We start from the raw sequence: 12,105 nt of genomic DNA, 5'->3' as shown, positions 1-12,105 counted from the left end.
TCAATGGCTAATTATGTCATTTAATAAAGATAACAATGTTTGTTTGTTTGTTTTTTGTTGGGGTAGGCTCCAGCCACCAATGTACCTTGTATAAATGGGTACAGATGGCAGATGGAAAAATAAAATTTGAATATTCAGTAAATATGTGTTTGCATGTACTGTGTTCATTTTAACATATTTGTGTGGAATTAGACTGATTGTTGATTTCAAGACATCCTGAGAGAAGCGAGTGTGCTAATCAGTGTTGTGTATTTTCATAACGTATCAGCAAATATTTATTTTTATTCTTAACCATCTACTTGAGAGCATGGATTTGGATTTTTTATGCCACACACTGTTCAAGGAATTTCAATTTTTTGTGTTGACAAGAGCAAATTCATGCTACAGATCACACTGAGGAGGCCAGAGCCTGAAATGACTGCGTATTTTTAATGGAGTGTTTCTATATTTAATTTTTAAAAGACACAAAAGGAAAATCTATAAGTGATCATCCCACATATATTATAGTTTTCTGAGTTGCTGCAACAGCTTGTGCAAGTTCACAGGGATGATCACACATCTGGTATCAGTGGAATATTTGGGATGAGCCAAGAGCGTCATTTGTTTTTCTGCTTCGTCTTTGAATCTCATGTTGTAATTTTTAAAGTTGGAGTAGAAAACATCTCACTGACAGCTAGTATAATTTATAAAGTCAGAGTCTAGAGTCTGTTACTGTCAGTGTTTGCTCTTGTTCTAATTAAGATGAGATTGATTTCTTTATTACATATTACATATTGAATATGTTACCATCAGTGTATAGATTATTCAGTTAAAGTAAGGGTAAATCAGATGAGGATAAATCAAATTAATACTTTTCTGTATTGATTCATTGATGGAGCTCCGGTCTGTGATTATCCCTGAGTTCGCCAGCTTTCTGTCTTTTTATACATTTTTAGAGATGCCTGCAAATATTGCCAAAAACAGTTGCCATAACGGACTTCAGGACGTTTTGTCTGCAGAACATACAGGACAGCCATGTAATTACAGCCACTGCAACAGCTCCACATAGGGCTGCAACTAACAATCATTTTCACCATCAATTAGATGATGTCTTCAAATGTCTTGTTTTGTCCGACCAACAGTCCAAAATCCAAAGATCTTCTGTTTACAGTGACAAAATAGTTGGGGATTCATTTTCTGTTTCTTGATTAATCAACAAATTGTTGCAGCTCGAATTCCAAAGACGACAAACGCTCAAGGTTAAAGCATTGCTTGTTACGGTAATGACTATCACACTGAATGAAAGTATCGGATTGCGGTCTCATTAAAAAGATGGAATGTGCAAAGTATGTAATACACGCAGGCAGTTTTATCACTACAGAACATGTTCCATTACTCACATAATAGTGGATCTCGGTCATGTAAGAGAGAATCCATGACAAGCCTTGATGTTAATGGAAAATAATGCAGATGGGGTTTGCCTCTGTAGAGTGTGCTGTATTTTGAAACTGCATGGTTCAGAGTGGAATACCCTGCTTGTATTATGGCCAAAGGCCAGCAATCGAAGGACTGTTCATATATAATTAAGGGCAATGCATTTTAAATGGACAGTTTGTGTTTATCGATTATTGAGTTACTTACTCCCAACATCTAGGAGCAGCTGTAGCTGAGAAACACCTACAGCAACATTACATTCTAGCTATTAAATTACACAATCATGAGATCACTAACTGAGAGCTGTGCGTTAATCTGAACAATGTATTCTCTGCCGCCAGGGTACTATAATTAATGGTTTAAACTTAAATCTATACCCTTAGCCATTTCTTGGTTAATACACTTAAGACAGCGGACATATCCAGTATCAAGTAGCATTCCCTAATCCTCAGTGTTTTCTAACCAGCTGTCTTTGGATGAAAAGTTTCAAATAAAGTTATATTTGTGCGTGTTAGTTAAACTCACCTGTGCCACAGCTACTTGTGTCTGCTGCTGTTGCTGCTGAAGCTGCTGCTGGAGCAGTTGGATCTGATGGTGGACAGACAGCGGGGCGCCTGGAGGGAGCGTGCCCGATGCAGGGAGCAGCATCTTGGGGCTGGACATCAGCAGGGAGGCCTCCTCTGAAGCCTGATACCAGAAAAGATAGAGAGAGAGAGAGATGAAGTTGATATTTAAGTGGCCTAAAACAATTCAGACATATGCTTGCCAAGTAGCCAGAAAATGTCTCCAACAGGATAGAGAAATAAAGAAGATTTGACTGTTAATTATCAATTCATATCAAGGTGTTAAAGCCTGCAAATCAATATTTTGGACCATTATATAAAACATTACAAGGTTTGGCAAGTTTATCACTGCCTTGAATTAAATACTTAAGCACAATACAATATAATCTATCATATTAAAGGAAGATGAAATTGATCAACCGTACATCTGAGTTTAAGTAAAACATATAAAAACAACTACTGGAAACTACTATATCAATTTGCAAAAGTTCAAATGCAAATACATAGAAAACAACCCCAAAAGAAATTACATGTTGAACGAATAAATATAATCAGGACAAGCAATAGCATCAATAAAATGCCTTAGAGAACAAGTCATCATCAAAACAAGAATCTGAATTTGAAATGTGGATTTGTTGATTAGTCGCAGCAGCGTGGAATAAGCATGTGCTTTGAATGCAGATCAACACTGCATTGCAATGCTCCGATCCAACAATAATGAGGTTTGGGACTCATCTCTCCTCTATCTAACGCCATCAAGCATCCTAATTGTTTCAAGGCTTTGGCAGCCAGTCACACATCGTGCACTCTCCGCCGTTCAACCAGTCAAGAATATTTCATTGTTACGCAGATATAGCACCTTACTCACAATTAGGCTACGACACATCAGCACCGCTTGGTATTTGATGGTAATGAGGAGATCCAATCTAGCAACATCTGAAGAAGAAGAACTAGTTCTAAAGCGGACAATCAAATGTTTTTATCTTCTTCTTCCTGCCATTGTTCTGTGGCTACAAGACTACAGTGAGTGCACTTTAACTGGCCTATAAAACAAGACTAGACTAGCATATGTCTGGACCGTTGTGGCAGAAAGGCGATGAGGAAAAAAAGAGCAGCATAGCCCTTTACGTCCTGGAAGGAAAGGGAGGGGAGTAGTGGTGTAGGAGAGGAGATAAATGATACACACACCTGTGAGCCGGGGAGAAGGGAAAAACTGACAAAAGCAGCATGGAGGAGAGCAGGGAGGAGTGACAGTGAAAAGGAGGTAGTAATTAAACCTAATCCAGTTTCTGGACAAACTACCTAACCTAAAGAGATTAGCAGTAGTAAAAAAGAATTGGCTGGATTTTCCTGGATCACCCTGAACAGTCCTGGGCTGAGGAAGTGTGCTTGATCCCCGGAGCGTGTTTAGAAGGAAAGTTTGCCTGTTTTCCCTAGGATATGCTCGAAAGCTGTTCCCAGCATGGGTTAGATCTCAAGAAAAAGAAGCTGAGTGTCTTCCTGCCTATAACTCTCCAGGTTTCTCCTCTTCTATCCCCCTTTAACCCTCATCCCCCCGCCTCAACCAAACTGAACCTACTGCCTCTTTCTGCAAGGTGCACAGCTGGTGTAGAGAACAAAAAAAACACTCTGCTACCAGCGCTGAGACCTAAATTCAATACCTGCCAGCAGTGCATCCCTTTGTCAAGAATCCTATGAAATACATTTGGCAGTGTTCAATGTTGAGAAGCCAGTGAGGGATCATGCTTGTTTACTGTCAGGGCGCTAGAAAGGAAAGGGGTGGGACTTGGGGGGATAGTGTGAATCTCAAAAACATGTTTTGCCCAAATGCCGTCTAGCAAGTGACTGACGCAAGTTGAGGTCATCTCTCGGGTCATGTTGCACCTGCCCACATTTAGAAGAGGCGCTCGGGTAAGACTTCACAGATTACAGAATCCTTTCATTACTAAATCTATCATATCTGGAGCAACGTGCTGCATGTAAGATCTGTGCAGCTCTGTATGCAGTGCATGTCAGACATTGAATGTGGATGGAGGCAATAAAGTTGAATAAAATAATGTGTTGTTTTTTTTTTTTTGTTTGCTATTCTATCATGCATGTGAAACAGAGTTTACCTTGTGATGCAAGATTAATATCAAAGCAATCTGACAAGCGCCGTCTCAGTTGATGCAACAACAGGAAAGACAGAGAGCTAGCTGGTTATTAATATAGATTGTATACAGCTAATTAATTTAACAAGTCATGATATACATCATTGCCTATGCGGTGTGAGCTTCTCGGTTTCTGCTGTCATCTCTGCTTTTCTGTTTCCTCTATCTTACATCAGTCAGATCCACGGCGACTGGTTGCTGGATATCAAGCACGCCTGAAAACCGTCGCATGGCTGCCAAGTGAACAATTAAGTCGCTGACTGAATCCAAACTATGTTACATAAATAACAGGGGAAGGCGCTTCAAAGTGACTGTAGCTGCGATGCAAGAAGGGGTCGGCAAACAAGTCGACACCTGATTAAATTGAACCTGAACCCGCCTTAAGGAATCCACGCCAGCACACTTCACCATCTGTCTCTCCTTAAGCGCCTTCTGGTGACACGCAGACAGTGATGTGTGCACACAGGCAGACCCAGCGACACTCTCCATGAGAGGGACGTATGATTGATGGCCTGTCTGAGCGGGATCTTTTAGGTTAATGAGAGGAAATTATCCGCGTTGACAGGTTGTTTGGTGCCTTCACGTAATGAACGGCAAGGCAGAAGTCTCTAGTAGCTGTGTGTTTGTCTGTGTGAGAGGGAAAGAGCATGTGTGAGTGTGTGTGTACGAATATAAAAGAGCGAGAGAGAATTTGTTGGCAGATACTGCTGAAAAACATGTAAGACCTCATACAACAGGCTCACTTTCTCTTGAAGTGCATCTTTAAAATAGACACATTATTCAACATTTTTTTCCATTGGAGCAACTCACAAACACCTGAAATGACACTCAGCCTGCTAAGTAGGATGCTAAACAGGACTGCTGAGGTAGCTTTGAAACTGCGAGCCTTGTCAGGCAAACAGTGCAGGTTCGGTAACTAGAAATGTGAATAAGATGATTCAGCACTCAAACCGAGGGGAGAAAGGATGGCGTGCTTTTCATTCAAGCACTGTCGACACAGGAAATATTCTCAATTATAGAGAAATGGAAAAAGAAGACAGACATAAATAGACTGTCAGCAGCAGCAGAGTGAGATACAACACAGATGGAAAAGAAATCCATCCCACCATAAAATACATTTGAGTAGTAATATCCAACATTGTTCCATAAAAAACACGTCTGCTTTACTATTTAATACAACCGATTACTGATTTAACCTAAAACATTCAATAAAAGCACAACTGCTATTGCAAACATAACATCCAGCATCACTATCAGTAGAATATCCAGGTAGAAACGCATTAGTACCTTTAACAGGGTGGATCTTCGATTTCTGGGTAGTACAGTTAGCATTTAGCACCAAAGATGAAGGAGAAAAATAACTCCATTAAGCAATATTTGAAAGAAACACTGAAAACATTAAAGCAAATGGCTGCTCGTAATATAAAAGGGTCACCCACAGTACCAAAGCCACTGAGAGTCAACACTGAACCTGGCAGCTCTACACTGCTTTTTGCCTCTTTTAGCCTACTAGTGTAGTGCCAGTTCAAAATGTGCCGATTTCTCAATAAACCTAAATCTCTCATGCAGAGGTCTCATTGGTACTACAATTTACCAATGCTCCCTAAAAACCTCACACACAGAATATCTGAAGACTAGTTGATATCTGAAGACTAGCAGTTGATCGGATGAACTGTAGTGCCCGTTCAAAACTTGCATGAGACATCCTGCACTATATCTTGAACATACATACAAAGTTCCTGCTTGTGAGGAACAGGAATAGAGCTTCAACTCTCTAAACCTTTTCAATTCATTCTATATGCTAGTTCTTATCAGTACGGATGTAATCCCATCTCTGACCACAGTGTGGGTTGCAACGGCAGAGTGGCGCTGTCAATATTTCTGCTCGCTGACTCCACAGGAAGAAGAAGAAGCAAAATCATTGTTGTTTATGAGGTATTTTTATATATTTCTCAAGAGCCGCTCATCCAAACAACTTCACACTCAACACTGCACTTTCTTGGGTCCCCAGCAATACATCAGCCAGGTATGAAGTAGATCGGATGAACAGTTTTCAAGCTATGTGAAGGGCATACATACATGCAGACAGAGATTCCTTGCTTTATATAGAGATTACTTTGGCACATAGACTGTATTGATGAGTCTCAAAGCTCATCTCCACCTACATACAGCTCTTTTAAGTTTAAAACTAAAACAAGAAAAGTATATACTACTTGCCCAGCATCAAACCGCAGAGAGCCAAAGGGAAAAAAGGCCTGAATCTTAGCAGTGGTGTAAAACTTAGCCTGATAATCAGACTGTCAGAATTATCATTTTGTTTCGCTTTACTCATTTTGATCCCTTAACAAACCAGACATGTGGGCGGCAATACAGAGTCCTGGGACCATAAACCAGGAGCCAGAGCTAAAAGGAAAGTGAATATTTGACTTAGATTTGTCAGGTGTTAAACAACCAGTCAGCAGTGAACATTTTCTCCTTCAGGGCTAAACACATTTTTCACTGAAATATGTCACCTTGCTTTGTCCCTATAATTTTAAAAATGCCATAGCAAAGCGGGCCTAAACAGCAAGGAAGATTGGATGGCAAATTATTCTCAGGGACTGGATGATGCCTGGAGTGCCTCTTCAAAAACGAATGACCGAGCAAGGAAGGGTTGCGGCGGATGAAAAAAAAAATGCCATAAAGAATGTTTAATAGGGCAGGAAAATATGGGTGTTTGAGGCGTTCACTGGATGAAGTTTACCACATTTGTAAACCTTCTGTTTATGGGTACTGGGCAATAAAAAATCTATTGATGAAAAATGTTAGTGTAATGATGAGATCCATCATTTTTCAAAGTTAGTTATCTTTGAGATTTCATGTAGGTCGGTTGACTGAGTAAATTAACTTGGATGATGGATGGGTGGATGAAAATTATACTCAATGATCAATTTTAATTTTGAGAGACAAAAGCTGAGGACATGCATTGAATCCAATATGAATGCTAATGTACAGCACACAAGCAGTCCCCTCTAAGTTTGTTGAACAAAGACCTGCATATTCAAACACTGTTTTAGCCTCTCTGTGCTGTGTTTACTGTACAGAATGAGAAACGATCCTTGCCTGCACACTGGATCCTGAACTTGTTTACCATAATCACAGCCAATTACAGAAGACAGCAGAGCAGAATATTCAAACTGAGCGAGGGAGTTGAATAAGGGGGGGGAGAGAAAAACGGCCTACCAATGAAATTCCTCATGATAACTGCTTGAGTCTGGTCTGCCAGAGGGGAACTCTGCTATTAACATCTAATTCCCACACATACACATGCTAATACAGGTTCTTAGCAGGCAGCTGGAGTCTTCCTTTATCTTTTTGTCTCTTCGTTATACTCTTTGAGGGATGGAAAATGGTGCGGGAGAAACCAGGGAGGCAGAAAAAGAAAGGAGAAAGTGAGACAGAAAGGAAACTAAAGATAGATGACATAGGATAAAGGAAGTCTTTATTTCTCCTCCTCCAGCTGTGATTACACTAGCTGCTCTCTGTCTGTCAAACAGTCTGTCCCCTCCCACACACACCCACACCCACACACACACACACACACTCACATACACTCACATACACTCACATACACTCACATACACTCAGGCAATAAAACACCAAGAGGTTAGACATGGTCTGGCTTCCTTCACAGCTGACAGCCTCAACTCCAGATTTACATCTTTATCAAGAGCTCTTGAGAAAAGCCTTGGGGGATAACTCCACTGTGGCTTTGCCTGTGATATCAGATCATACCATCAGCTCTAACAGTCATTATTCAGTAGCACGAGTAGTAGAGAGAGTCTTATTCAGGTGAAGGGTGTTCACATGAAGCTTTGGTTAATTTTTCCTGTATCTATGAATAAATCATTTCACAGAATATTTTTTTTACAATGAATCAAATGACTACTTCTATGTGAAAGGGGTTGTCAGTAGTGATGAACCCACAGAGTCTGTTGTTCCTATTGCATGGTTGTACGGAGCTTTACAGCGTCTTTCAGCTTATTGTTTTGGTTGTCTTGCCCACAGCTTCACTGTTGTGGTTCATAGCGTTGTTTTTGGCAACAGCAGGGAGCTGGTTTCAGCAAAAAAGCTCTAAAAATCCGCTACTTGCCCAGCACCAAATGGCAGACAGGTAAAGTTAGTGACCAGGCTTTGAACATAATGGAGCATTTTACATTTAGAGAGGCAAATATTTCCCTGAGGAGTTAGTGGACACCAAACCAGAGCGAAAGGGAGAGAGAGTACTGGATGTTCATTTGGCAGGTAGGGAGACACATGACTCCAAATTAATGGTGATGTTGATCTGTATCTTCTGAACGTGTTAGGAGGCAACATCCTCTAACAAGTGTGCCATATTAACTCAAAAGATGATAAAATCTGTGATGCATTCAAAGCTTGTTTCTGCTGTCCCCCAAAGAGGCCCTCAGGTTCATATAATTAGATTAAGAAGGGAATTATCAGAAGATAAATGTAGTTTTATCTTCATGAGGACTGGTCTCTGATCAAATGTGTCCAAACGATTTCAACTGACCAATAAACCTTTTAACTATTTTCTTTCCAGCTAACAGCACTGTGCTTTGAAAAGTGCCTACTAAGTTAACCAGTCAGGGAGCTAAAGTAATAGATTATAATAATGTATTTTTTCAGTCCAACTTTAGTAAGTGAACTCTTACACTTTTCAGATTTTCTTTTGAAAAACCCCAGACCACAGGGTTGACATAAGGACAAAGATTTTCCGCTTGAGCAAAACTGAAGAGCTGCGCCCTTCATGTGTAGAACGCAAAATGTCTTCTCTCTCTTGACAATACTTTTAGTGGTAACCTAGCCCTCAGGTTACTGTTTAAGCATTTTCAGATATTAAAAAGCATTGCCATCACTTTCAGAAATCTTGGCAAGGTCTTACGGACAAAAAAAGTTATGTTCACAGAAAAATAAAGCATCTTATTGGCCTTGAACTTCCCAGCGTGAACAGGCTTCCTGGTCAAACTAAGTAATATTTTCAACACACCAGGCCACAGTGACTAAGAAGCTGTGAAATGGATGGGTCACCTTTTAGATTAGGCTTTCCATTTCTTCTACCATTTCATTGTTATTTTCCATCTTAACAATAACATCAGGTGGTTGCTTTTTTTTTTTGAAAATGCATCATCTGGAGAGCAGACTCACAGAGGTTGTTAGAGAATATCTGCACAAATAACATTTTTTATTTTTTTTTGTCCTCATATTACCTTATCCGCTTTGCTGCTCTTTCACAACAGGCGTTGTTGTTGTTGTTCAAGTTGTTCTAAATGCCATTTCTTGTTTCCATAACTAATGGTTTCCTCATTAATTTTTAATGATGACATACAGTCACACAGTTGCTGACATTCATCTGCATGTCCTCATAATTAAGGCAGTGGTTCTCAGTGGATTTCCTCAGTTCCCTAAGTCCTGTTGATTTTGATTCTAGCTGTCTAATCAGGAATTGATTAGGACCAGGGAAGCCAGGTGAATGCAATTAACTATTTGCTAGAATATAAAAACAGCAGGGCTCTGTCTCCTGTGGAGAAGGACTGTGATACATCAAGCTTGAGCTTGGTCTGGGGACGAGTGGAACTACTCAGGCTTGTGTCAAGCTTTGATTTGGAGGTTTAATCAAGCCTCTAGTTTAGACATAGGTAAACGCAACTATCAACTTTAAGGAGTAATGAGGAACAATTCAGATCCATAACTGAATTGATTGGTTTTATTATAGTAGTTAATGATAAAGAAAACCTGCTGACTCTTGGCATTCAGCAGCATGTAGTTGCCAAATCTGTTAGGAATGGAGAAGCTGGGCCAGAGTACCCACCCTACTATAACTGCAACTACACACTACTGTGTGTTCATAGTGTATTAACTTCTGTGTGTTTGTTATGGAACCTGGAAAAAAATTAAGTGTGTTTTAATTCTGCACTTCTTGGGTTTTGTCCCACATCAACAACCAGTTACCACAGTAATTACACCATGTTAAGGAAGTAAAATTTCAAATGTGATGTCATCTTGTCTTTAAACTGACTTCAATTGATATTTTTATCATGCTGCATATATAAATATGCTACTGTTTGCTAACAAGTTCAACACATTGACTTAAAGGTTGATAATATGTCAGTGTTGTGCTCATAACTTGCTTCTGCTTCTCCCACATGGCCAAAAATTCAAGTTAATGCCATTCAAAACAAGCTGGTAGTTCCAGGTCTGAAAAGTGATGCCAATGTGGAAGTGACTTAAACCTGCAATCTCTCTAATGGCCAGCAGGGGACGACTCCACTGGCTCCAAAAAGAAGTCCGATTGTATGGAAGTCCGTCAGAAAAGGACCCTGCTTCTCACTTGATTTATTACCTCAATAAACACTTTCCTAATGAGTTTATGCTCTCAATCACTAGTTTCAAGTCTTCTTCAATACATCATGATGTTCATTTTGTAAATTAAAAATAATAAAATAGATGATAAAGCAGGGTATGCTTTAGGGTGTGGATAGTCACTACCACAGCAACAATGTTGGTTAGGTAACGTAACCATGGCATAACCCCAGATTCACAGAGTAGGCGTAGTAATAGCTGTTGCTATTTCAGTGTTTTTTCAGTTAATGAAAATTAATTCTTACATTTTGGTTGCCTAAAAAAGTCTTGTTCAGCGTTTAGTTGTACTAAAAAACCCTGGAATATCAGTTAAGAAAGGAGACACTGCCTCATTGGTTAGGTTTTAGATTCACAATTGGTGATCATTAAGTTACCATAAAAGATTCATGGTTTTCCAGGAAGTGTCCTATTCATGGCATCTTTAAAGGCTGCTATGTATGACCAGACTTTTTGGGGTCAAATCTCAAAAGATTTTCATAACTCTTGGTTTCATTGAAAAGATGAGCACATGGCAGCGGCTTATACTGCTCTACATCTTAAGTGAGAGACCTCTGCAGTGAATACTTTTACATTTCTGGCATGAACACAATCCAGTCTGGAAAAAAAGATATTGAATGTCAGCACAAAATACAGCCTAATGATGTGGAAAGTCTAGTGATAGATGCACAGAGAGAGAAAGAGAGAGGAAAGACACAAAGCCATTGTGTGGAGGTTAAAGTCTGTCTGCTCATTTGGGCCGGTGGATAACTCAAATAAGGCAGCCCAAGAAATATTTTGGGTTTACTTTCATGAAAACAGTCATCCGGCTGCAACAGCAAAAATCCTGAATCCAGTCCTGGACTGACTCAACTCTGTCGGATCAAAAGGTTACTGCTTTACACTTCTGATTGGGTAACATTTCTTGTGGTTTGTTATCAGCTAATAACTCAAACTTCTATTTCCATGTGCAAGGCTCAGGGTGAACTACCTCCTACACGGGATGAAACCAGGTCACAACATTCCTAGATATGTATGATATATATGTATGTATACATGTATGTATGTATGAAAGCAGATATGGATAGAAACACAGGAGGTAAGTATGAGTAAGGCTAAAATGCTAAGATCTGTGTAAAGACAGATTTTTGGCTACCGGCCTTGTGACTCCTTGCTGGTGGGCAGCTTCAAGTTGTATCACAACTTTACAAGTCGACACACACACACACGCAGATACACTTTTTAAGAAATCAAATCACAAATCTTTCAATCAGACTGCAAGGCTATCAAGAAAAACAACCCCCGCAGGGAAAAACTTGAGCCCCATCTGCCCAATATAGATGGGTTGAGTGATACTCTCACACAAACCCACTGAGTTTACAATCAGTGTAAAGTCAAGAGGCTGCATTTTCATTACCTGCTTGTGAGTGAAGAGTAGTGAAAAGTTAAGTCTCAGTCTTGTAAGGCTGCTGAGGAGTCAGGAGACAGGAAGAAGGGTCATGGGGATGTTTATGTGTTTGCGCCACAAAGATCATGAGTTTAAAACTTGCAGAAATATTGTGCTTTTCATGAAGTAGCCTAATCAGCTGAATTTGGATGAA

At 39.9% G+C, this 12,105-nt stretch overlaps 1 protein-coding gene across 3 annotated transcripts in view; it reads right to left on the bottom strand.

The window, feature by feature from the left end:
• The window catches only part of LOC137187357 (carboxyl-terminal PDZ ligand of neuronal nitric oxide synthase protein-like), a 188,356-nt gene that overhangs the window by 48,315 nt on the left and 127,936 nt on the right, over positions 1 to 12,105 (bottom strand). For all 3 annotated transcript variants that reach the window (XM_067596193.1, XM_067596194.1, XM_067596195.1), the window contains one exon: positions 1,939 to 2,100. In XM_067596193.1, the coding sequence (XP_067452294.1) occupies positions 1,939 to 2,100 (162 nt within the window). The remainder of the gene's footprint in view (positions 1 to 1,938; positions 2,101 to 12,105) is intronic.

Source organism: Thunnus thynnus, chromosome 8 (genome assembly GCF_963924715.1).
Source record: "Thunnus thynnus chromosome 8, fThuThy2.1, whole genome shotgun sequence".
Taxonomy (NCBI): Eukaryota; Metazoa; Chordata; class Actinopteri; order Scombriformes; family Scombridae; genus Thunnus; species Thunnus thynnus.
Note: the sequence above shows the minus strand (reverse complement) of the source record. Positions and strands in the feature narration are given on the sequence as shown.